This window comes from Antechinus flavipes, chromosome 4 (assembly GCF_016432865.1).
Source record: "Antechinus flavipes isolate AdamAnt ecotype Samford, QLD, Australia chromosome 4, AdamAnt_v2, whole genome shotgun sequence".
Classification (NCBI taxonomy): Eukaryota; Metazoa; Chordata; class Mammalia; order Dasyuromorphia; family Dasyuridae; genus Antechinus; species Antechinus flavipes.
Window position 1 is genome coordinate 314678176 of NC_067401.1, and position 27901 is coordinate 314706076.

A 27901-nucleotide genomic window follows, 5' to 3' on the forward strand; every position below is an offset into this window, starting at 1 on the left:
GATGAATTAATCCAAAGGGAGTATATCTGGGTGGGAAATAAAGATTAATGTTAACAAATAAATGTGAAATGGAACAGACTGCCAATATTTCTATGATAATAAGTTCTTATTTGTGCCAAGAGTAGAACTCCATCACCTCAGTACAGGACTATATATGTGAGGAAATAACAATGGCATTTGAGAATATCAAGTCTGGAAAAGTGACTAGACCTGATTAATTACACATGTAAGAAATCTATATTATAGTCAATCACATTTTAAAAGGCACTTGGGAAATGACAGTCTCAAAGTATGGGAAAGAACACTGTTAAACAAAAAAGGTCATCAAGAAAATAAAATCTCGGCATTTGACAATAAAACTAATTTTCTCATCTCCTAAGATGTGCTTTTACAGATTATCTATGGCCAACCACATGTTCGTAGTTAGTTATGACTAATGACATTTGTCACTTATGTGAGACCTAGCTGCTCATATAACTGACAAATGTCATTTGTGTGACTGGAGCATGGGACTGCCTAGAAGTAATTTGGGAAAACCTGTCTGAAGACATGAGTAATTCTTTCCCCATCTCTAACATGAGAGAGCTCGGCTTAATGGTCTCTAAGATCCTTTCTGGCTTTTAACCTATGTTCCTATGCTACAAAAATCCAAGTTTAAGACAAGAGGTACAATGGGGGTTAGGGAACAGAGAGATGGCTTGCCTATGACTCATACTGGTTATGTGACCACAAGCCAGCATTTAACCTCTGGGTACAGAAAAGTTGCTGATGCGCAACAATGAAGGGAGATTCCACATAGAAAAGTCCCCTACATTGATAATATCACAAATTAAAAACAAAATTTAAAGAGTCCTTGCCCCCAAAACATTTATATTCTTCTAGGAGAGATTAAGAAAAAAGACAATAGAAACATGAACACAGTTAAGTAAATAAAAAGGACATAACATATATATAGGTATATTCCCTAATACTATCTTGAATATTGGTATCCAATCTGTGAATATATATAAAGAACATGTGAAAAGCTACAGTGAAACTCCCTTTCTGGTACTAAGATTAATGCTTAGCATTTAACCTCCATTTTTTCTCCTTTCTTCCTACAAACTCCACTGCTACTATGGGGTTGTATCATACATAACCTAAACTCCAGTCTCACCTCATTCCAAGGAAAATTCAAAAACATGCTGCTAAGGCATGCCTAACAGAAATAACATTGGGAGGTGAGGTGGGAGAAGAATGGGAGAAAGGAGTGTAGATCCCCCAAACACTGCCCCCCTTCGTTGCCAAAGCTCTAACCACAATATTTGTTTGAATTCTTAAATCCTCTTTTCTATTTTATTTCTTGAGAATGGAAGGGATGGAAATGGTGGTAATATATCCCCAAATGACTAAAGATGAAAAAAAAAAAAAAAAAACAGTTGTATCTTCGAAGACAAATATGGTTGTGCATAATAGTTTACCTATAGCCTTAAACTTCAAGCATTATGTTGACATGGACCAGATTTACCCTTTGGGGACCACCCATAAAATCATTAACAACCAATTAATACATTCCAGAGAGATATAAACAAAGTTTCAAATGTTAATTCATTCCTTTAATCAGCTACTTGATTAGTTTCACCATCGATCTCATAAACAGTCTAAAAACTGAACACATTCTCAACTCCTTCAGCCTTACCTCCTGTCTTATTGGAAGGCTCCAGAGCAGGGCACAAAACTCCTCCCAAAGCCTTTCTTTATCTGAACTCTCCAGCTAACTCTCCACATTGCATCAGCAAGATCTGCTTGGTTTCAACTTCACAGGTGGAGGGACCTTTTTGTACCTCCCCCTTTTCAGCTTCCTTTCGGGCACTGCGTTCCCCCATTTATAAGCTTCTTGAGGGCAGAGAGGCTTTTCTTAGTTGTCTCCTCAGCATTTAGCACAGTGTCTGGCATAAAGTAGGTGTTCAATAAATATTTACTGAATTGAATCTAATAACCTATATGTAGCAGATGTAAGAAATGCTCACTCTTGATCATATTCTATAAAATATAAATTATCAAGAGTTAGGTCAACATTTTAGGTTACACCTTTAGATTACATTCATATTCCTGAGTCTCTGGGGTTTTTTCCTATAAAATTACAATAATGTGAGAAGCAATATGACAATGGGTAAAGAGTTGACCTAGGAGACAAGAAGACAAGAAGATCATGTCCCACCTTTGACATACTGACTTTATCAGCATGGGCAAATTACTCAAACACTGGGCTCCAGTACTCCAGGCCAGAAAAATAAAATCCAAATAGAAATGGCACTACTAAATCTTATACAAGCATCCCTGTCAGTGGCATGCAGACTTAATTTTAAAATGTAATACTATCTATGTTTTGTAGTGCTTTTTATAGTACTTCTTCATCATGCTGTGAAGCTTGAATTGAAGACCTGGGTTTAAGTTCTATCTAAAACACATCTATTAAGTCTGTGATTTGGGGCAAGTAACTTACTCTCTTAGTGCTGTAGACAGTACTTTTTTATAGTATTTATTTTGTTAAATATTTCCTAATTACATTAATCTGCTCCAGCCCTACACTCAGCAGTGTTATGGGCCACATGAGGCCAGTGAGATCAGGGGAGTGCTGTGGGTCATGGGAGGCCAGTAAGCCAAGTGTTTGGTACTTCTGCCCTGGAAAACTCAAGTCTAAGTTGCAAAGAGCAGGTGCTATAATCTGAATCTATACCAATGATATCATAAGTGTAGTGCCTACCTCTAGAATGTGCTTTAAAGATTATAGTGAGGAAACTACTAAATAAGCTATAACTCCATCAATAAATATGCTCTATTACTGGTACCCTACTACATTTCATCTGTTATAGATTTAAAATGGCATTGTAGAAAGGCTTGAGAATGTTGACTATATCAATATTTTTATAAGCAATGCATTCCAGGCTTCTTAAAAATAAAAAGCTGGATTTATAAATCAACTTTTGTAACACAGTCTCCTTGCAAGTTAGGGACTTGTCTAGGCATGTAGCACAACTGAACAACAAATTGTCTTTGAGGAAATCTTGAAGGTCTTTATAGTAAATGAAACAAACTAAGTGACTGCTTTTTTTCATCTTCACCTAGATAAAAAGATTCTCTCCTCTAAACATAGTCCTTTTTTTTTTTTTACAGTATCATTATGACAAATATGTTCCTACTTGCCTCTCCCAATTACAAATGACAGTCTCACAAAGAAGATATTCACATCACAAAACTAATAAGGAATGAATGATTCTCTACCACTCCTAAATAAGTTTCATTTTAGGATAGTAACATAGCAGAAGTAGGCATACTTTTCTAACTAATTATATATTCTTTTAAGAAATCTTTTAAAGATTGAAGAAAATGACATTTAAAGAAAAAAAATTTTTTTAATCACTTCCCAAATTATGGCAAAGTATTTCACTTCCTCCAAATATTAGATTCTTTGTCTACCTAATTTTAAAAAATCATGAATCATTTTTTCAAATGTTGCTGAGTCTGTCTTTTAATCAGGTAATTACAATGTTAAATGCTAAGTGACACCCATTAAAGTAAAAGCCTCAATGTGCAAATAAAATCATAAAATAGCTCTTTCCTTAAAAAGAAAAACTAAAATGGATTTTTTTTTTTTTTTTGCTGAGGCAATTAGGGTTAAGTGACTTGCCCAGGGTCACACAGCTAGGAAGTGTTAAGTGTCTGAGGCCAAATTTGAACTCAGATCCTCCTGACTTCAAGGCTGGTGCTCTATCCACCAAAAACAAAATTTTAAAAATTGTTACTGAAGAGTGGAAGGAAGGAAGGGAAGGAGGGAGGGAAGGAAGAAGGGAAAGAAAAAAGGAGAGAGGAAGCAAGGAAAAGGAAACAGGAGGGAAGAAGGAAGGGAAAGAAAAAAGGAGGAAGGGAGGGAGGAAAGGAAGGAAGGAAAGAGGGAGGGAGGAAAAGAAAAAAAGGAAGGAAGGAAGGAAGGAAGGAAAGTAGGAAGGAAGGAAGGAAGGGAGAGAGAGAGAAAGCGAGAAAGAAAGAAAAAAGAAAGAGAAAAAAAGAGAGAGAAAGAAAGGAAAGAAACCCAAAAAACCTCAAGGTCAATCAATCAAGGAAACTGCATTTGTAAAGCTTTTGGCCTCTCCAACTGAAATTGCCAGGTCCAACACCCAGCTCCAGGGGCCTCATGACATCCTTTCGAGGAAAGCAAAGAGCCAAAAACCCATTACTGCCATGTTTTCTTGCCAAATAACAGATGAAAATTTTAACTATGCCAACATGACTCCAAAATGCACCCCAAAGAAAAGCTTAAATTGGTCCTTTGAGATGTTCTTCCTTTGGCAGTCAGTCTATTTCAAATACTGACATGCTGAGAATACAAGTAAACAGAAGGCCCCCTTTCAAACATATTTTTGTGAAGTTGGCATTAGTTATGACAGTTTAAAAATTGACAGCCCTCTTTAAAAATAGATTTGTTCTTTGCTACTGTCACTGGACCAAAGAGCCTAAGAAATGGACCAGTACAACTAATCATTTGTAAGACAATAGTGCTTTTTTTTCATAATTTCAAGGTGTGCTTATTTTTTCTGGAATGAATAATAAATGACATTTTATGCCAGACATTATAGGTATACTATCCAAAGCAATACTATTCTTGACATAAATTCTGGTCATTTTGATAGTTGCTTTTTTTCTTTTAGCAGTTTTGATATGTTTACTTTTCTGAGCAAAAAGCGACATATGGGTCAATTGGTTTATGAACTATTTTGGCCCTCTGAAGAATCAAAAAACAAAATCTGAGACATACTATTCTTAAGAAATCATGGCATAAGAGTTATTATAAAGTATGATTTCATTCTAATCCAAAATTTACTCTTAGAGAGGCAGCATAGTGTGGGCAGGTGTGAAGGGGGTAAATGAACATGAGTAATCTGAATTTGAGAGAACTACTTCCTCAGATAAAGTACTCTCTGATAGAAAAAGAAGCAGAAATATGAGGTTGATAACAAACCCCTAAAACTCAAAAAGAATAGGTATATACAGCCAGTAAAATATCAAAGAAGGAATTCAATCTCAGGTCTCTCCTAACTCTGGACCTACTAATCAATCTCATACACCATAATGCCTTTCTACAAAGCAAAATCATGCAGTAAACAAACTTAATATTCAGTGCCCTCTAGTTATTTTTGTTGTTCAACACCAAATTTATCAATTTGGGGCTTTCTCTTTAGGGTCAACTAATGATCTCTTGAAAGTATTCAGGGATTTCATTTCTGGCACAAATACAGTATCACACCCTGCTCAAAAATTGTCAATGACTTCCCTACTGCCTTTAGTAGAAAATCAATACATTTCCGTCTAGCACTGAAGACCCTCTATCATCTGGATTTATTCCATTTTCCCAAAGATATTACATATTATTTCTCCCCTCTTCAAGCACTGTTCAAGTGAACTGAACCATAAATCATTCCTCAAACTTGCCACACTGTTGGGCTTCCATGTCTGCTGTCCCTGAGGCCTAAAATATATTCCCTCTGTTTTTCAAGTCTTCTAGGATCCTAATCTTCCATCAAAGATTAGCTTAGTTTGCTAGTTCTCCTAGAGTGCCTTCTCTGATGACCCTAAATGAAAAAATTCTCTCCTCTTAGATTTCATTCAACACTTTAGATCTTTATCACTCTCAATCTCATATTATACTAATCTGCCTAGATGGCATATTCCCTACCATCCATGTGTTTTTCTCTATCACTTTCTACTTTATGTTAGATTTATCTGTGTATATGGTATGACTTCAATCAAACGGAAACCTAATGAAGACCTAAGCTCCCATTGCATCCAGAGCCATTTCCAGTCTTCTTGATTTACTCTGGCCCCTGGACCCAGATGGGAAAAGTGAGGCGAATGCCCTTGCACAGCCCTCCCTCACTGAAGTCCATTCAATTCCCCTACATATCATGGCACCAACTTCCTGATGTTATAGTCCTCTTCAAGAACTAAGGACAAAGAACAACAGAACCACTACCTATTCCTTAGAGCAAGGGACATGCCTGTCATTCATAACTGTCTCTGTTTATCTTTCTCTCCTCCCCCCCACACATAGGAAGGAGGGAAGGAAGGAAGGAAGGAAGGAAGGAAGGAAGGAAGGAAGGAAGGAAGGAAGGAAGGAAGGAAGGAAGGAAGGAAGGAAGGAAGGAAGGAAGGAAGGAAGGAAGGAAGAGAGGGAGGGAGAGAGGGAGGAAGGAAAGAAGGAAGGAAGGAAGGAAGGGAGGGAGGGAGGAAGGAAAAGATTCTCTCTAAATAATATACTATCCATGGAACCTTTTAGTCTTTTCCTTAGATAACTTTAATTAACAGTCAATGAGTTAATAAGAATTCATAAGCCTTTACTATATGTCAAACACTATATTAAACACTGAGAATACAAAAGAAAGTCAAAAACATGGCTTCTGTTCTCAAAGAGCTCACATTCTAATGGGGAGCTCACATTCAAATACCTCAACGAATATCTATGAATTAGATACAATTATTATTCCCATTTTACCAACAGGGAAGCTAAACCCAAAGAGATTAATTATCTAGTTGGAGACCACACACATAGTGCATGCAAGTCTTCCTGACACCAAGTACAAGAACTCTAGCCATTACGGTTCACTGCCTAAATTTCCACATTTCTCTGGCATATCTGGAGCTACATCTCTTTTAAGTAGTCCCAACTTCTAAGTTGTTAATTTAAAAAAAACAAAACAGAACCACAGTATCACTGTTATGTTCCATAAAAAAGAGTGTCCCAAATAAACTTCATATGACATCGTTTCCTATTAGGCACACATAATTCATTTTTCCATTCTCAGGCAGCCTGCTGGTCAGGTATTATTTGTCACTAAAGGATCAGGTCATTACTCTGTGTGACTACTGGTTCTTCAGGGGAGAAAGCACTGAAGTATAAACATCCCAATCTCTGAAATGCAACACAAAAGAGACCATACAAAAAAGCAGGGTTTCAAAGGGTATTTTTTTTTTAAGAAAAAAAAAAAAAAGTGAACTAAAAACGTATCACTTGGTAGACTGAAATTAGTGCAATTTCTGAGCATTTTGTATTGACAGATTTAGGTGAAGGCAACACCTTTAGTATTAAATCATAAAGGGAGGGGAAAGGGTCACAGTTCCTAAATCATCATTTGTGTTATTTGTATGGCATTCACAAAAGTTGGCTGTTTCGTCAATTAGAAAGGAAAACCCTGAGCTATTAGGGGAAGGAGTAGCACACTGCATACATACAATACGGGGTGTGGAATATGGAAGACCTAAATTCAAATTCAATCTCAGACACTGTTTACCCTAAGCAAGTCACATAATCCTATTTGCCTCTTTTCTTCATAACAGCTCCTACCTCTCAAAGTTGCTGTGAAGATCTAATAAGAAAATATTTGTAAAGTGTTTAGCACATTTCCTGGCACTTAGTAGTCACTATATAAATATTTATTCCCTTCCCTTTTTCCTGTAGGATGTAGAATGTCCCAAAGATAAATAAATGTACACATCCCACATTTACAACATTTGTACCCCCAGGATTTACCACAGTTTTTTTTTAGCACACAGTAAATACTCATTGTCATACTATAATGAACTCAACTTAGTTGATAAAAGGCTTTTTGATTGGCAAGACCTCAATTCACTTCTATCACCTAGCAAACATCTGGACCTTTCCATTGGATTAGATGACATGGAAGGTCTTTATCAGCTACGTGTCCTATGCGCTATAAAAGCTGCTACCAGTTAAAAAGCCACCGGGTACCTAGCTGGGGGAGGAGGGGAACCTAAAAAAAGCAACTGATTGTAACAATTGATGTGATCTGCTTACACATTTTTCTTCTTTATATTTCTATTCTTCTGTTCAAGTTTTAAAATTAGAGATCAATTTCTTCACCACCTTCCCCCCTCTTATACCAGACTACCCTATTTAGCAATTATCAGACAAATAACTGATTTAAAACTAGTCCTCGGGGTTTCTCTGAAACCCGATCAGCACCACAGCCCAGTTTAAAGTTTCGGTAAGCCCAAGACCTAAAAATAATTTGTTTTTTTCCCTCTCAATAGCCTTACAGGGTGTGTTACTCAGATGTAGAAAGCATTTGCAAAAACCCTTTGCTTTCACCTGGGCTAAGGGCCATCAGAGTAAATTATCACCACCCTTTGAAATGTTAATAAGCAAGCTTTTCTGCAGTTTACTTCCACAGAAATACTCTAGAGTTTTCTAAGGTTTCATTACTGGCTCTCATTTCAATCTTCCAAGTTTATTTCAGAAAAAAAAAGAAAAAAAAAAAAAAAAGCTGCTTTTCCCAGGGACTTAAGATCTTTCACACCTGTACAAGAGCAATTTCCTCAGCTTTTAGAAATGTAGTTTGGAATTTATAAAATTTTTACCAGAAAAGATTTATAAAGATATTACCAGAAAATCCCTTTGACATTCAAAATCAGATTACCTTATCTTTGCTCTTTAATAGATTAGGGTTGCCAAACTCAATGACCAAGGGCTAGGTTTTGCACTAGCATTTCACTGTTCTTTTAAAAAAAAAAAAAAGAGGAGGAGGAAAAAGGTGTCATAGAAAAGGCAGACATCTAATTGAGTTCTAATACAGATAATACATAATAATAACTGGTACTCTCTGGTGCTTTAAGGTTTGCAAAGTGTTTTATAAATATCTTATTTTATCCTCATAGTAACCAAGGAAGTAATTATTATTATTATTATTATTATTATTATTATTATTATTATTATTATTATCATCCCTAATCTTTTTTTTTTTTTAATTACAGATGAGGAAACTGAAGCAGACAGAGGTTAAATGACTTGGCCAATGGCACATAGCTAGGAAATGTCTGAGGCTGGATTTGAACTAAGAAATGTTTGAGGCTTCCCACATCTCTAGGCACTGCTTCACCTACCCGCTTAGAATATTACAGAATAACGAAAACAACTTCTCTATGGCTAAAATAAGTGAATTAACTACTGCATGCAGATCTCTAACTGCTTTTATCAAACATACATAGGATTTAAACAAGAGCAAGAACTTGATAACAAATCATGTTCTATAATTCAATTAAATATCATTAATTATTTAAAATGACTGAATCTCAAACTCTTCCCCTTATTAGCTTTACAAATAACTTACCAAAAAGTATGGGAATTATTTGAACAGCTAAGGCAGCCTATTATTAAAGTTACTTTTTTTAATCACAAAAAATATATATATTTAGCACAGAATTTTTGAATTTATTACAAGACATCCCTGAACATGTAGATCTTGAATAATTGAGACTGTGTCCCTTAAGCCTAAATTTTCACACACAAAAAGTTAATGACAAATCATTTTTAATATAAACTTTTCTTTGATTTTCAATAAAATCTTGACAAAGCCTATGTGTAAACCATAAAAAAAGAACACTATCTTGTCCCATCAAATAGTATATATTGAAAAATATTTTGCATCAGCATGATAATTGTGGAAATATGTATAGAACTGCTTATGTTTTAAAATATGTTGGATTATTTGCCATCTAGAGGAGAGAGTGAGGGGAAAGGAGGGGGAAAATTTTGGAATACAAAATTTTGCAAGGGTGAATGCTGAAAATTATCTATGCAAATCTTTTGAAAATAAAAAATTTTGATAATAATAAAATATATACTGCATCTCCAATAGGGCAATTTATCAAAACCTTACCTACCATTAAATGATTTCCTTAATTTGAATCACTAAGTACATAATGATTCTGAAACAAGACTCACCTTGTAAAAATGCATTTGTAGACAGACATAATTACACACACACACACACACACACACACACACACTATAGACTCCTGATAAATTAACCCACACAATTAAATCTAAGATCAACACTTCCAAAGGTGAAAAAACAGTGGCAAGAGATGTTAAGCTCTCTCTATCTAGCATGAGGCAAGAGCTCAAGGGAGGCTTAGGAAATATGTTGATTGAAGTGGTTAGAGCATCAAAGAAGGTTACTACTCACTGATGAGCCATAGGATAAGATTAGCAGGTGTCTGAAGGTATCATTAGAGTGTATCAGAGCATAAGACTAAATGAAAGTGGCAAGAATAGGGCTCAATAAAGAGCACCATTTCAATCACTTTTCCAGCAACCATTAAAAATCCACAGCGATTCAGGCCAAAAACCAAAAGTGAAAAGAAAAGGGGTTAAGAACATTATATTCTATTGGGGAAGGGACCAACATGTACTCAATCTAGGTAAATACAAAGTAATGGAGGAGGAAAGCCCCAGTAACTGGAGGGAAGTCAGGGTAGCCTACCAATATGTGATAACACAAGAACTAGGCTTTTTGAATGAAGCTAGGAATTCCAAAAGGAGGCAGTGTGGAGGTAGCAAGGTAAAGCATTGAAGAAATGGGGGGGAGGGGGGAAGAAGAAGGGGGGAGACACAGCCTTAGCAGGAGGCTGAAAAGAGAACAGAAAGTAGGCCAATTTGGCTGAAGTGACTGTGCAAAGGGCAGTAATGGACTGTTGTTGTAAAATTTGTTCTCAAAGAGGACCATGACATGGGGAGGTGATGCCATAACATGCCAGTGAATTGGATTTCAGTGAGAAAGGATTCTTCGAGATCACCTGCCTCATTTTCCCCTCCAGAACCTTCTGGGTCCAGTGGCAAGATGTAGATCAAGACAACTGGAGATGGCTCTGGATGCAATGGAAGACTCGGCCTTATTAAGGTCTTCAATGGGCAAAAACCCTGGAAAGACAGGTTGGAACCAGGTTGTAAATGGGCTTAAATGCCAAAGAGAAGGGTTTCAAGCCATCAGACAAGCATTTATTAGACATCTATTGAATGCTAAGCAAAGTGAAAAATGAAACTGTCCTTTTCTCTAGGAACTTCCATTGTGAGGAGATATGGAAATATATATATAAATATACACATGTTTATATATATGTATGTGTGTTATGTAATAAAATGAATATTATGTGCACATGTGTGCATAGAAAACACATTTCTAAAATAAATATAGGTCAATTTGTAAGAGAAAGATAATATTAGCATCTGAGTAGGGAATGAAGAAAGATTTCATCACGATCTGAGTCTCCCAATAAATAAAGAATTATTTTTAAGTGTATTTTATTTTTTAATTTATGGAATAAAGCAAACATTTCTATAACAGGATAATAAAAACAGATGATTGCATTTGAAACTGCAAATCAACTGTGTACAAGTTGTTATTCCTTTTAAACACACAACAAAGTTGTCTCGTAAATTTCTTCCCCCCCCCCTTTTTTTTTACCTCCCCATCACCTTAGAGATGGCTATCATTATACACAAATAGATATAAATGTGTAAAATCATTCTATATATATATTCATCAGTTGTTACTCTGGATGCAGATAGTGTCTTTTTTCATATATCCTTTATAGTTAATTTGGGTATTTATAAGTCACAATCATATACCACAAATTTGTTCAGCATTCTTCAATTGATAAGCAACCCTGCAATCTCCAGTTCTTTGCCACCAGAGTTGCCATAAACATTTTAGATTATTTTTGTTTTGACCTAATAATTTTGTACATTAAATTAAAATTTTGTAAATTAACAAAGGACTCTAAGAAGCTGCTATGAGTTGAGAAAGCATAAGTGACAGGTAGTACAAACCCAAAAGATGGATACAGTCTACCACATTTCAACCCTTCTCCAAACATAACATTAAACAAATGGCAACTCAAAAGAATAGTTCTTTGACCAAATATTGATGATAAGTACTCTTTATTTTCACACAATAATTCTTAGAGAGGAATGTTATTACATAATATTAATCAATATACTTAGGATATTTACTTTAAATGGAAAATGGAAAAAGAAAAGGAAATTGGACATCTGTTTAAATCATATGGCAGTTTTTGAAATGACATTTAAATTTAAGCATGTTTGAATAAAGAAATTTGATGGTAGTATCATGGTTCATTCATAGAGTAAGGGACCTCAAAGATCAAAAAAAATAACCACTAATCAACAAATATTACTACTGAAAGAATGGCTATCCAATAGTCATTCTATGCTTCTCCATGTTATTCATTTTTAAGAGATTTTAATAATATGTTCTATTTTTGAACTGCCTACATTTACCTCTGTACCACCACCAGCACCACCACTTCCAGTTCCAGTGAATCATCCCTTTTAATAAAGAATGAAAGAAAAAAATTCATCAAAACCAATCAACACATCAAAATATCTGACATTACTTAAAATTTCTACTCTATGGATTTTTGGAGATAGGAAGAGGTATTGTTTCATATCTCCCTATGTCAGGTCTAGATTTGTAGTTTATAATTTCACACTTAGTTTTATGGCAGTTGTCTTCCAGCTGAATTGTGGTAGTCACTGTATTTAGTGGGGGGAGGGGAGGTTGGTTCTGCTAACATCAGTTTGCATCAGTTCACATAAAATTTTCCATATATTCATTATCTTCATTGTTTCTAATAGTATAATTTTCCATACATTCACAAAGCACAATTTGTTTAAGCCATTCCCAAATCATAATGATCTAATCTGTTTCCAGTACACTGCTACTATTTTTAAAAGCGCTGCTATTAATTCTTTTTTTCAATAACAAAATTGGGAATATATAACTAGAATTTCTGGGTCAAAGAGTATGGGCATTTTAGTTACCTTAATTGCATAATTAAAATCTGTTTTCCAGAACAGATATATCAATTCACTATATTACCTAGGCTACTGGTAAGAATAATGATGATGATAATATTAAAATAATAATGAACGTAGACATATGGGTGGTGGGGACAGTTTGGTAAAGATTTGTGATTTTTATTTGTTTATTCAGACCTTTCAGAACATCTGAACTAAGAGAGTTAAACAAGCAAATTTAGGCTTAACTTAAGAAGAAAATTTCCTAAAAATTAGGGTTCTCCCAAAATGGAATGGGCTAGATTTGATCAGGAATTGAAGAATGACTATGTTTTCTAATTGGGGATTTTTGTTACAGTATTCATTGTACTCAATGGCCTCTTCAATATTTTCCCACTCATAATTCTGTGACTGATTAAGTCTTATACTGAGAGGCTTCTTCCTGGAGGGGAAGCACTAGGTTTTCAGAGGCGATGCTGGTAGAAATCTTGAAAACTGAGCTGGTAAACAGGAGTCTGCTAACAAATACATACTGCTTAAATGTCAACCTAGACAATTTGGGAGAGGCCTCAACATCAGAAAAGTTACCAGACAATGGATGGATTTTGGCCTACTCAAGTGTGTATGGAGAAAGTGAAGTAGAATAGATTCTACATCAGTGGGAAAAGGAATTCCTTTTTTTCTTTTTCTTTTTACTTTTTTTTATGCTGAGGCAATTGGGGTTAAGTGACTTGCCCAGGATCACAAAGCTAGGAAGTGTTAAGTGTCTGAAGCCAAATTTTAACTCAGGTCCTCCTGACTTCAGGACTGGTGCTCTATCCACTGATCACCTAGCTGCCCCGGAAAAAGTAATTTTGAAGATACAAAGAAGGAGACAACTTAAAAGGCAGCTAGAGAGAAAGTGCTTTGTAAATGGTGTAATGTTAAATAAACATGAACTCCTTAAGACCTAAATTCAATCCCACACCTATCATAAACTGAAACTGGATAAGTCACATCTCAGTATCCCAAGCAAATCTCCAAGACTTTGCAGACTAGTCCAGAGAAGTGCACATATAGAATAAGAATTCCATATATCCATGAAATCATAGATCAAAAAAATTGATTATCATTAGAAATCCCTAAAACCTCCAAATTCTCAAAAGTTTATATATTCACCAATATCCTTATCTAATAATGGCTCATCTCTACAATTGATCAATAGTACTTTAAGGATGACTCCTGTAAACGATCCTTTAGATAACTTACCCCTCAACAAACAACACATTGAAAAGAGCTATTAAACACCACCTATTAAATGTTAAAAAAAAAAAATCACAGCATTTTAAAGCTGGCAGGAACCCAAGCTGGAATGGCACTGGCACACATTCTACCATGCAACAATTCGCTATAATTGAACACAAAAGAGAGTGCTAGACTAGAGACAGGAAAAATCTGAAGTCAAATCCTTCCTTAGACGTCACCTTGTGATTTGACCCTAGACAAGCCACTAATCTCAAATTCAGTTTCTTCATCTGTATAATGAATATAATAACAATACCAACTTCATACAACTATGAGAATCAAATGGAATAATGTGTCAAGCATGGGGCAAACATTAAAATATCGTATAAATACCTAGCTATTATCAATAACAAGGGGAACTTTCAAATACTATGAAAAAACTTATCCTTAACATTAATGTGAAGCCATATGAGTGTGTGTAATCTTGGAGAATTGTATACTCTTCATGTAAGCCTATCATATTTTGATTTGTTTTTCTCCATGAACCATTATCTCTCTCGACAAGATTATAAGGTGTCTTTGGGACAGGAATCTTATCTTACTTTTATAAATACTCATCCTGCAAGAGACACAGCACAATTTTAAATCAATTTTTAAAAAACACTCTAAAATACCTAAACATAGTTCTCTACGAGGAATATCTGGTGTTCTGATCCCTCTGAGAAAATCCACTAATTTTAGAACAAGGAGGTGTTCCATATGGATACTAAACACAACTCCCAGAGCCACCAAGAATGGATCTGTCTAACCGCTTACTGGTTTCACTTTCCCACTAGTAACAGGGACAAAAGATTCTTCACACTCCACTAAACAACTTCAAAGGATGATCACTTATAATTGGCATAAGTAATCTTGATTGCTGCGTTTGGCATACCTGTAATAAGCAGTTCTCTCAGGGAAAGAAGGTGTGTTAAAAAAAAAAAAAAAAAAACCGGAAGCCACTAATTGTCAAAAGCTCCAGTCCACCTAATATATCCAATGAGCACACACTGAAGCACATCTCTAATCTGTTCAAAAACTTTTCAATGATTCCCCTAAGCCTATGTCTAAAATTCATTACTGCTCATTCCCCTCTATGCCAGCGGCCCTACCTGAACTCCAAATCCCCTCTCCCAGAAAGAGCTCAGCACGTCTAACCTCATCACCATGTTGCTAATCCAAGCCTCGGATACCATCTCAGTCAGCCTCTCTCCTCTCTGATGGGAGGGCTGGAGGGTGCAGCCCTAGATAATAGAGGGCAGAAATCAGACTTTGGAGCTCCCTCCACTCTGCATCTGCTACTCTTTCTGGATTTAATGCTGCTGAAAAAATATTCCTGGTCCTCCCCTTCCCGTATGCTTTTATGTTTGTCTTCCCCTCTTCGGTTATATGCTCCTAGAGGACAAGAGCTAGAACATTCTTTGCCTCAATTGTCTCACCAGTTAGAAATTGGTAGGCAATTAATATATGGTTATTGCTTGGCACACAATGGGTGACTAATTGTCTTTATTGAATTGAAGTGAATTTCTTAACTGGCTGGTTCTACTCCCTTGTACTTTTCCAACAACCCCTAGGGCTGGGTATGTTTCCTTCCCTCCTTCCCTTTTTTCAGTTTCTTTTTGTTTTCACATGATATTTTCCCTTGCTAAACTGTAAGCTCCTTAAGGGTAGCAGCTTTTGTTTTGGGTCTATTTTTCCCAAAATTTGTATCTCCTGAGCTTAGCCCAGAAGATAATAACTGACTAACAAGTAAATGACTAATGCCTAAATATCTAAAGATTGAAATCTCCTAACCCGATACTCAAATCACTTGCAAATGTTTCACCTTTCCCAATTTTCTCACACATCACTCCAACATAAATTAACCAATAAAATTTATTAAGTGCCTACTATCTTTCACCCCCATGACTACAAATTCTTATAATTCAAATCAAAATTTAGTCTTCTCTTTTTATTAGGTGGTAAGACTGTAAGAAATCTCTTTTGTCTCTTTATTTTATCTCTGTTCTCTATACTGGGACTACCATATATAAACACACCTAATAGGGAAATTGAAATTGAAATGAACTATTTGAGCCATTCTTATTTGAAGATGTCAAATCAGTAAGAACTAATATTTGTGACTGAAGGAAATGACACAAGTTGCTATAATGGACAAGGGTCTGGAATCACCATAGAACTGTCAGAAATATTTGGTAGTACAATGTAATCTTTTTAAAAATTAATTTTTATTTGTTTAATTAAAAAAATTATTTCCCTCTCATTTACCTTCACCATGGGGGTGGGAGAAACCATATAACAAATATGCACAGTCAAGCAAAAGAAACATCATCTTTGCATGCGTCCAAAAATGTATCTTATTCTGCACCCTGAAATCCAGCCCCTCTGTCAGGAAGTGGGCAGGCAAGCTTAATTGTTGGTCCACTGGACAAGCAATGGGTTGATCAGAGTTCTTATAGACTTCAAAGTTACTTGATTTTAACAGCATTTTTGTTATTTTTAAATGATTTTGATGACTTTCCTCTGTATCAGTTCATAAAAACCTTCCCAAGGACATTCACACACCACAATTGCATCAGCTATTCTTCAATTGATGGGCAACCCCTTAGGATTCCAGTTCTTTTCTGTCACAACAAGAAATGTTTATTTTTGTACATGCCATATCCTTTTCTTTCTTTATCTCAGATCAAACTATGTACAATTTAGTAATTTCTTGGACATAGTTCCATAATGCTTTGCAGAATGATGTACCTTGTCATATTACCCTACAACTCACATGTAATTTCTACATTCTAAGAACAATAAGACTTGAATTGAAACCCAACTGCAGGCACTTACTAGCTATGTGACCCTGTACAAGTCACTTAACCTGCTTGCCTCAGTTTCCTCATTTGTAAAATTGGGATAATGATAGCAATACCCCCCTGGAAGTATTGTGAGAACCAAATAAGATAATATCTGTAAAGCACAAAGTAAGCACTACATAAATACTAGCTATGAGGAGAAGGACCACAACAAAGAGGAGATTGATGATAATAAATGTTAAAAAATATTATCTTCATAAGTCAAAGAAAATTCATCTTTGTGAAAAATAAAGAAGAAGAAATGAAGAACCCTTAAGTTACGTGATGTCCAAGTTTGGCCAATAAATCCTGTGAATAACGCCCAACACACAGGGCAGACTGCCTTTGATGGGGAGCCTCCCTAGAGCTTTCCTGACAAGATACAGTCACACTGGGCATATAGATTGTTCCTTGACTATCTCTTATTATCATCATATGGCTGGTTTACCGTCTTTTCTGCTACTTCTTAAATGTAATTTTTCACTAGTAATCACCAAAACCTAACCAAGCATCTTTCCATTACCTACTGACCAAAATGAACTTTTAATTCTCTAGAGCCAAACCTAGGCCCACTGACCCTAAATAAGAAAGAAATCTGTATTTTCAAAAAGAAAATAACCCAAAAGGTGATGCCTGTTAGTAACTTCACTATGAGAAATCACTTCTCCAGGAAGTTCGGAAGTATGTAAAGTGGATTATATATATGTAAAGTAGGTAAAATAGATGACCAAAATCTCCAGGTTCCTTTTCTACCTCTAAATCTATGAAACTCCAAATTTAAAAAGGTATGATTCAAATTTTTAAAATACACTTGGAGAGAAAAATGAGTGCCACTAATGTTTGCAAGAATAATGACTTTTAGAAATGGACTTAAATTCTAAAGTTTCCATCCCTAAGTTATATTATCACAAAGTTTCATTAAAAGGGTTTTTATTTTTAATGCTTACATTTCTCTTTAATGCCATTTTTATCTTCTTACTCTTAGAAATAATATCAAGAACGGCAATTGGGCACAAGATTTATCCTCAACAATATCATTTTTAAAAAGATTTACTCTAAGAAATATATTACATAAGGAAAATCCAGATGACTAAAGATTAAGTCTCTATGATAAATATTAGCAAAGGTCTAAAAAATTAGTTTTAATAGAGTATAAGAAATCCTATTTTTCCTTCTAGAACAATTCAATGACTTTAGTACTATTACAAATAAGTTAAGCCTTTAACTACAGATCATTTCCCATTAAAAAAAAAATTCCAACTGAAATCTATGTACATTAAGGAGAGAAAAAGTTCCCAGGTTCTCATCTGTAAAATGGAAATAACAATAATAGTTACTTACCAAACCCACTTCAGCAGAAATAGTTTATAAACTTAGAAGCATTATACTGAAGTTTTTTTTCAAATCCTGATCAATATTCATTTTTTCCAATTAAACACAAAATAATTTTGATACTCTTTTATATGGCATTAAAATTAAGTATTGACTTCTTTTTTTAAAATTAGGTATCAGTATTGAAAAAAACAGCAATGAGGCATATTTCAATTTTCTTTTAAGTTTCTTCAGATACGTTAGCTTCAAACTATTCTTGCCTACTCTGAAAGAGGGGTATAGTAAGGAACACTCAGAAAGAACACTGCACCTGAGAATCAGAAGACCAAAACCTATAATTACCTGAATTTTAAAAATTTTAATTATTTTGGAAATTGAGTGGATGTCCATCAATTGGGGAAAGGCTGAATAAATTATGATATATGAATGTAATGAAATATTATTGTTCTATAAGAAAAAATGAGCAGATTGATTTCAGAAAAGCCTGGAAAAACTTACATGAACTGATGCCGAATGAAGTAAGCAAAACCAGAAGAACATTGTACACATTAACAAGATTATGTGACAATCAAATATGATAGACTTGGTTCTTCTCAGCAATACAGTGATCTAAAACCATTCCAATAGACTTGGTATAGAAAATGCCATTTTCTAGAGAGAGAACTAGGAAGATTGAATGTGAATCAAAACACCTTATTTTGACCTTTTCTTTCTTGTGGCTTTTCTCTTTTGTCCTGATTTTTCTTTCACAACATGATTAATATGGAAATATGTTTAAAATAACTGTACATATATAACTTAGATTGCTTGTTGGCTTGGGGAAGAAGAAGGTTAAGGGAGGGAGGGGAAAATTTTAAATAAATAAATTGTAATTATTCCTTTTAAAGATTTTGTATAGACTACTTTCATGATGAATTTGTTGTTTTGTCAAACATTTATAGATCTTTCTTATAATAATAACATACAGATGGAAAAGACACTGTTCTTTCTGACACAACAGAGAACAAGGATCATGGTTCTACTATCAGAGAATTTTCTCATTCGAGCAAAGCAGTATTGATTTAAATTACAGTAATTCACAATTCATTAATGCCTTGAATGGGAAAGAAATCATGAATCACATCTCCCTGTGGTTGCCACCATCTGGAAAATTCACAGAAAGAACTTCATTCACTAGTTATGGCAATGTACATTATCTTCAAAGTTGAAGCATTAATAAAGAATATTTTTCCCCATGAATTTTTGGAACACTTTTTTTTAATTACATTTTTCATGGATATTTAAAAGTACCCAGTAAGAATCCTGAAAGAGTTTATTTCCCTACTCAACCATGCATAACATGAAGTAGAAAAAAGAAAAAATGTCATGGCTCCCAAGGAATTCAAAAGGCTATAATACAATCGTTTAATTGGGCTTTGAAACTTAGCTCCTTCAAAATTCTATAATCTGGCCTTCTATTCTTCGAAGACCATTGGTTTTAAGGAACAGAGTTTCATTTTTATTAGTCTGGTATGCAGCTGTATCATTTGTAGGGCTGCCCACCATTCAATAAGCCTTTAAACAATTCAAGAATTAACAATTCAGAGCCAATATCATCACCAAAAAAGTAAACCCCCATCTTAATAACTATTTAAGCATAGAACATGACTGAGAAACACCGATTCTGATCCCAAAAAAATCACTACCAAATTTAAAAGGAATTGCAGCTTCTGAGAATGACAGTTACATTTAATTACACTTAAGGAAAAGAAAAATCCAATTTATTTTAACATGTTTAGAAAAGAGCTCTACAAAAATGTAAGCCAATGACCACTCTAATAGAAACCCAATACAAGCATTATGATGTTATTTCTTTGTAATCCCTCACAAAATAAGTAATGCTTTTTAAACTAGATGGAACCCCAACTATTTACTCAAATAAGAGGAAATAAAGCTTGAGGAAACAAGCCTGTAGCATACTGATCCAACACTACAAAGTTGACTTTCTTTATCTAGTAGACTACTCTTTGCTGTAGCCTAAGGCAAAGGTTTAAAAGTAAACCTCCTTTCTTTACTTTCTTCTGTAGATTTTTTTTTTTAATTTCTATTTCACAACATTACTTTAGAAATCATACTCTGGCACACTGAAAGTCCTTTATTGCACAGCCTAGAATCGTAGTGATTTGACAAGTAAGAGAATTGTAACTATAAATAGCCATAGTTCATTGATCCTGGAAAGGTTTTACAGTCTAATATTAAACAAAAAAACACAATAATCTCATCCATCATAGAATCAAATGTAAAGGGAAGGCATTAAAAAAAATCAAATAGCCTAACCACTTCATTTTGTAAATGAGAGAAAATGAGATCAGAAGTGGTCAAATAAATAATCCAAAGTCATAAAGACAAGAAGAGAACCTATTAACTCTCAGACTATTACAACAAAATTCACAGAAAGATTCCCTGAAATGGTCCAATTCTTGTTCATATGTTCAAACTAAACTTTTAAAAGGCAAACCACACATTCAAAAATTATAATAAATTGACATTTTATATAAAAGGGAGGTAGGACAGCATAGTGCATAAAGAGAACTGGTCTTGGAGCTTCAATGATCCTTTGATGTACTACTGGCCGTGTCTCCACTGGCAAGTCACTTAACCTCTCACTAACAGCATCAGCTGAAAAGATGTGGACCTGCATAGGTGGGAACACTTTCCTTCCTTAAGTCCTAGGCCAGTTCCTATTCCTACAAGATGTAAAGTGTAAAACATACTTTGCATGTTTCACTTGGGCCCTAGGAGAATCCTTTGGATAGCCCTCTTCTCATTTTACACATGTGAAAACTGAGGCTCATAATTAACAAGTATTTATTAAGAAGCTATGATGTACCAAAGACTATGCTAATAGATCCTAGGAACAAAAAGGTAAAAGTATTCTCAAGCAGCTTACAATCTAATGGGGGATACATATAAACTAGGTAAAAACAAGTTTTGCAAGATGAATTGGAGATAAACAAGAGGGAGGAATTGGGGGAATCAGGAAAGGCCTTTTGTAGAAGATGAGATTTTAGCAGGGACTGAAAGGAAAGCAAGGAAAATAGATGGGAGGAAGGAAAAGAGGGAAAGGAAAAAGAAAGGAAAAGGGAAAAGGAGAAGGAAAAAGAGGAGGAGGAGGGACACTTCCAGGATTGGAGGACAGAGAAAGCAGAACTGGAAGATGGGGTGTCTTGTCTGAAGAACTGCAAGGAAACCAATATCTCCAGATCAAAGAGTTTGTGTACTAAAGTGTAAGACCAGAAGGGCAGGAGGGGATCAGGGTTATGAAGGACTCTGAATGTCAGAGGATTTTACATTTAATCCCGGAGGTGATAGGGAGTCACTGAAGATTACTGGCAAGGGGGACATGACATGTGTAGGCCTGAGTTTTAGGAAAATCAATATGACAGCTGAGTTGAAAGTGGACTAGAGTGGGAAGAGCCTTGAAGCAGGCTACTGCAGTAATCCAAATGTGAGGTGATAAGGGCTCACATTAGAGTGGTAAAATTAACAGAACTTAATAATGGTTTGGAAATAGACAGATGAAACAGTGAGGAATCTAGGATATTACCTAGGTTACAAGCTTGGCTGCCTGGGAAGATGGTGCTGCATGCAATAGTAATAGCAATTATTGGAAAAGAAGAAAAATTTAGAGGAAAAGAAAATGAGTTCAGTTTTAGACATGTTGAGTTTAAGCTGTTTAGGCAGTATCAGTCTTATATGTCCCTCCTCCCCTAGAAAGATATAGCCTCTAGTCTTAAATTCCTCAATCCTCAAAAAATTCTTTTTCTAATCACTTATTTCCCCCATCTAACTAACACTAACATTGTATGCCTTACCGGGTGGCTTGTGGTTGTGAGCCAAGTGACTTGAAAGCCTTAAAATATTATATAAAATGATCTAGTATTATTATCATTGAAATTTCTTTCATTGTTTCTCATTTTCCAAAATATTTTCAAAACATCCCAGAAGCAGGGTTCCAAATAACCATGTCCACTGCATCAAACAGATGGAATCATTTAGAAAATCTGGAAGACAATTCTCCTTTGAAAACAAATAATATATCCAACTACAAGTTACAGAAGACTTTCCAGTCCAGTCTGATTTCCAAAAAAATCAAATAAATAAATAAGGTTTTATATAAGAGAGGAAGAGGTTCTCTTTTTACTGACTTAGTAAATGAGAAAACACAAACTGAGTTCTCATTCATAGTAAGACATCTGAGTCCCCAAAAATCACAAGCCTTATTTTGCCTAACACATGTTGGAGTCATTCCCATGTCACCAAATAAAGTTCCTACCCAAGAGGCATTCATTCAAGCAACTGTCATTTTTCCCCTTTGGGTGTCTAGAGATGGCAAAAAAAATAGAAAAGGATCTCCTCAAACTGGTCACATAGTCATTATATGTGGAGAAACCAATCCAAAAAGTTCAATGGTAAATCTTTTCAGCTCAAGTGCCTTTTTATTCAATGTTATAAAATGTTCCTTAGAGATTTTGCATATGATAAGATAAAATTTCTTCTATTAGCTGAATCCAGATACCAGAACACACAAATATCAGGAATTTTTTTTCCTGCAATCTATATTTTAATAGAAAGTGATAAATGGTAAAAGAAAAAAAAATCAAGGGTTTAGAAACAAATTCCAGCGTGTATCTTGTAGAAACTACAGTTTCAGGTCAACAAAGACAACTAGGTGGCAGCACATTGGATAGGGCACAGGACTAACTCGGAAAGTCCCAAATATTCTTCATACCCCTTCCTTAGTGACATGACTCTGAGCCAAACTCTTTGTGTGTGACTTAGTTCCTTCAATTATAAAATGGATACAATAGTAACACCTCTCTAATTGGCAAACTTTAAATCAATATATAAATACTAGCCATTATTACTATCAATACCTAAGGCAATAGTGTTGTACACCAAAGTCAACTATCAATAAAGGCCAATAAATCATACCTAAGCATCCCTGTGGCATTATGTTGACTTAATTTAAAAATAGAATTTCTATGTTTTGTTGTATTTTAATTTATTTTGTTAAATATTTCTCAATTACATTTCAATCTAGTTTGGACCATACTCAGAAGGGTTGTGAAGCTCATGTGATTGACAACTCTGCTAGAGGAACTGAATCCTTCCCCCTCCCACCCAAAAAAAAAGCAAAATACTCAACAACATATCAACGATGCAAGAATGTGAAATACTACAGGAAGTTAACAATATTAGAAAGATTGTCAAAAGGATATAAACAAATTAACTAGACCATCTCATTCCCTAACCATTCCAATCAACTAAAGCAGCACTAGGGTCATGGATATAAACTAAGTACTTTGACTCTCAGATACTTAAGATACACTTATTCCAAACTTGGTTCAAACCCTTATTTCCCCATCATAAAAGTTTGCTCTTCTCCCCAGTATTTTCCTTTTATGTCTTATCTCCCCCTATTAGATTATAAGCACAAGGGCAGAGACTCTTTTTCTTATTTGGATCACCAGCCCTTAGCACAATGCCTGGAACACAGTATGCAGTTAACAAATCTATTTAACTATTTATTTATTAGCTGATCTTCCCCCATTAAAATCTAGAGGAGCTTTTTATTGTCTTGCTTTTTGTTTGGCACATAGTAAGCCTTAGTCTATGGCTTATCTAGTATGACCCTAGTCACCTAAACCTGGCTCCACCTCAGTGACCAGATCTGTAAAATGAGAGAAGTTGGACTCAACAAACTCTAAGGATCCTTCCAAATCTAAATCTGTGATCCTATAAAGGTTTTACTTGCTATATATACTCACTTACTGATAAGAGAAATTTGCACTTCTCTTTTAAAAAAAAAAATTTCACTTTAAGTAAAACCAATAAAGCATTTTAGAATTAATCAATGTTTATCAAAAGTTAAAACTCCTAGGAACTTAATTTCCAATGAAATCTAAAACTGTTGCTATTTGGAAGATTTTGTTCTCTGTTCTAGGGTCCCCTGTGCTCTATTCAATCTTGAAACAAGATTTCTCCATTTTCCCCAATTGTAGATCAACCAACTGAATAAGCGCAAACTTCAATGTCATTTCTTCCCAAGCTTCTAGAGGGCACTGATATGATGAGAAAACAAAAAAGGACCTAAAGCCCGAAAACTTCTGGGCAAGTTTAATTAGGTCCTACCATCCTTAAGGAACCTGGCAGGGTCATACAAACTGAAATGGTTCTTCCTAAGCTAGAGCTAAAGAAGTAACGAGACAAAACTCAGGAGCTTTAGAACCATAGGATCTGGTTGCCTGAGACCATTTAGTCCAGCACCTTCCATCTTTTAGATGAAAAAAAATTGCAGAGGTTGGGTAAATTACTTGCTCAAAAGTCACACAGACAGCATAGAAGACAGCATCATGTGGGAAAGTGAAGAATCTGTAGTAAGAAAACCTGAGTTCCAATCTCAACTCTTCTCACTTACTAGCTATGTGGCCTGAAGCCAATCTTTATAAACACTCCAACCATGGCTTCCTCAACTGTGAAATGATGTTAAGACAATATACATTCACAGTCCTTTCCAGCTTTAACCTCAGTGGTTGTATTCTAGAATTTTTTGCTTTTTTTTTCCCCTCAATCTAGAATTTTTTTTTTTTTTTGCTTCTCCCCCATTCTAGAATTTTATAGGGGAAAAAATGTCATCAACTCTTTTCCTTGCTTAATATCATGAGACAGATATAGAATAGGGTTTTAATGGTGATAGGTAATAATGGAAATGTCACAGTTCCCACGTGAGAAATTCAGAAGCATCTCTGAATCAATGAAAAGGAAACTTTATTTTTGCTGTCAACTTGATGATGTGGCAGAAATTTTATGTCTCCTACTACAGCCCATATCCCCTCCTCCTTTGGCAATTTCAGAGTCCAACTTTAAGTCAAACATCTGGAAGTTTCACATATTTCCACATTTTCCACTGCAGTGGCATTATTATTTCCCCCTTTAAAAGAATTTAGTAAATCTTTAAAAAGCATTAAACTTAAGGCTTGAGTAATTTTCCATTAAAGTGAGTTGCCACTATCCAGAGCTCAATTTTTTTTTTCTCATAATATACTGCCATAAGGAAAAAAACAAATGACGAGAAAACGGAATTTTTGTTTTAAAAAATAATTTCAGGGTCTGGTGTTTCAAAATAATCTCCCACAATTTTCTATCTATAATATTTTGAGATATTTACTGATATTTAGAAAACTCCTGAATCCCAAAATAAAAGGGTGAGTGATGAATAGTGATACTATATAAAGTGTAAAGTGAACTAAAGATAAATAGTCATCATTCAAATCACCACAGACAGATTATACAAATCTAATTTCTGTCCAAGAAAATGAGCTAAAAAAAAAATTAAACACATTCCTATAAAGTTTTAGTTTTTTCCCTTTTAGAGTCATGACAAATTGACTACATCGTAAATGACAAGAAAAGACATATTGTTGACATATAGATTATTATCCCTGAGTCAATTATCCATGCTTAGACTATCAACTCATTACAGCTTAAACCAAAATTTATAATTAACAAGAGAAAAAGTAATGAAGAAAAAATATGGCATAAAATTTGTAAAAATCTAATCTCACATTATTAAAGCAATTGATTGGCTATGAAAAATGAAAAGTGAACGTCAAAAATGACACTGACACCCATCATTAAAATTTTAATCCAGAATTTAAAGCAACATAAGTTAACTGCTACTACAAAAAGGCCTAAAAGCATTGGGGTTAGTAGATATCTAGGTTAACTTGTCAAACAGGGGAAAATGGCCACCAAAAATAACTTGGGATTAGAATATACATTTCTCTAGCAAATCTTAGGAAAGAGGATGACATAACTACAAATAATAGTATCTCATAATAAAGACCAGTTTAAAGTAAACTTGGCCTAAAGAAAATTTGGCAGGATATATAACTAATCAAAATCATCCCAAGGGTATTTATGAATTAAAAAGAAAAAAAAAAGTGACAAAGAGAATAAAAATGAAAAAGATTTGCAAAAAACACTTCAGCAACTCCAAAGAAGAACAGGAATTAAAGAAATCCTCAAAGAATTTATGACAGGAAGGGAAGATGGTCGTATGGATGATGTACGGTGAAGTTTCATAAGGATATGAGTAAGAGTTGGCCAATGGGCAGGTACATAAAATGAAACAATGTAATGGAATTTTCTTGGATGATGTCAGAGTACAGGTGAGAAAATTAAAAGTGAATTTTCAAGCCAGTCACAAAGAAGACCATGCTTACTTGGTATATTATTAAATCTTCTATCAAGAAGATTTGCTTTGGAGTAATTATATTCCTCATAGATTTAAGACATAAAGGGAAAATGTACTAACATTTCAAAACATCCTCATTCTATCACTGTATGCTACAAGTCTGCATTCCAAAAACCGAATACTTAGTAAAGACAATTTTGTACTTAATGAGACTTTGCCAACCTATCAATTCATGCATGCCAGTTAATCCCTCCCCAATGCCACCATTTTATAATTACTACCCCCCTGTGTTTTGAAGTATAACATAAGAGAAAGAACAATAGAAGCACCTTTTAAAGAATGGGTTTCAATTACTGGTCAATTATTTACCATCTGTATATTATGACCTCAAACAAGTCTCTCTTAAATTTTCATATCTGGAAAATGAAGAAGTTAGACTAAAAGATATCTAAGTTTCTTTCAGTTCTAAATCCTATCAGTCCCCATCTATTTAATATATCTAACCAACACATCCAATAAGCCAAATCTTTGGATTGTAAAAACTATGTTTAGTAATACTATGAAATAATGTTTTTAGCGTTTCCATTTAATCCATGGTTAAAAGAATCACAGTTAACAAGCTAAAGAATATTTATAAAAATCAATTTATTAACAACAAAAAGTCTCAAGTCACAGGATGTTAGTTATGATCACTTAGTCCAAAACTTCCAGATGAGGAAATGTCAGATTGTTAGTAAGTAGCAAAAGTAGGAGAACCGGGGTTTTCTGATATGCAGAAGATCTTGTTTTAGGAGAACAGAAGTGGCAATAATAAATACAGTATTTATTTAAGACTTTAAGGTTTGCAAAATGCTTTCCAGGAATCATCTCATTTGAGCTTCACAATAAATCCCGCTGAGTGGGTATTATAAATATTGTCATACCCCATTTTACAGGTAGAACATTTGTGACTTGTCCATTGTCACTCACTGAACAATTTAGTCTGGCAACTAAATACATTACACAAACCATACTGCTTCCCCTATTGATAAGTCAAGTTGGAGAAGTAATTAGGGATCAGAGTATAGTGGGCAGAGAACCACTAAAAGTTTTGAGCCCAGGTTCAAGTATGGAAATCAATTGTTTAGGAAAATCAATCTGTTTGCAATACAAAGAATGGATTGAGGAAAGAAGAAAGAATGATAACAGGACTATCAAGAAGAAAACTAGTCATTCAAGATATCATCCAAACATAGCAGGGTGATGTTCTTAAACAACCCTCAAGAGAATGGAAAGTCAGGTGAGATACCAAGAAGCGCTCAGCAGAAATGTGAGGTCATGCATGGGGAGCCATTCAGGTAAAAATTTCAAACCCAGTTTAGATGGATGCCTGATAAGAAATAAGAAAATGGGTCAGAGATAGAGACCCAGACTTGGAACTGATCCATTTAAGGAAGGTGTAATTTGGAAGTCAACAGAATAAGAAGAGCTTGGATGATAAAAGAAAAGAAAAATGAAAGTTCAAGAAACTGAGTCTTGACTCAATCAAGTCTTGACTTTTTCATTCATGAAAAACTTTTGGCTAATCTGTCT

At 34.7% G+C, this 27901-nt stretch overlaps 1 protein-coding gene across 15 annotated transcripts in view; it reads right to left on the bottom strand.

Moving 5' to 3' along the window:
* EPB41L2 (erythrocyte membrane protein band 4.1 like 2) overlaps positions 1-27901 on the bottom strand; it is a 292918-nt gene that overhangs the window by 249602 nt on the left and 15415 nt on the right. For 13 of the 15 annotated variants that reach the window (XM_051997742.1, XM_051997740.1, XM_051997741.1 and 10 more), the window contains exon 2: positions 12134-12181. The exons of 1 other annotated variant lie outside the window; for it this stretch is intronic. In XM_051997742.1, coding sequence (XP_051853702.1) covers positions 12134-12179 — 46 coding nt within the window. In that variant the 5' untranslated portion in view covers positions 12180-12181. Of the gene's footprint in view, positions 1-10633; positions 10754-12133; positions 12182-27901 lie in introns of all 15 variants that reach the window. One more of the 15 variants, XM_051997729.1, reaches the window with a different exon arrangement.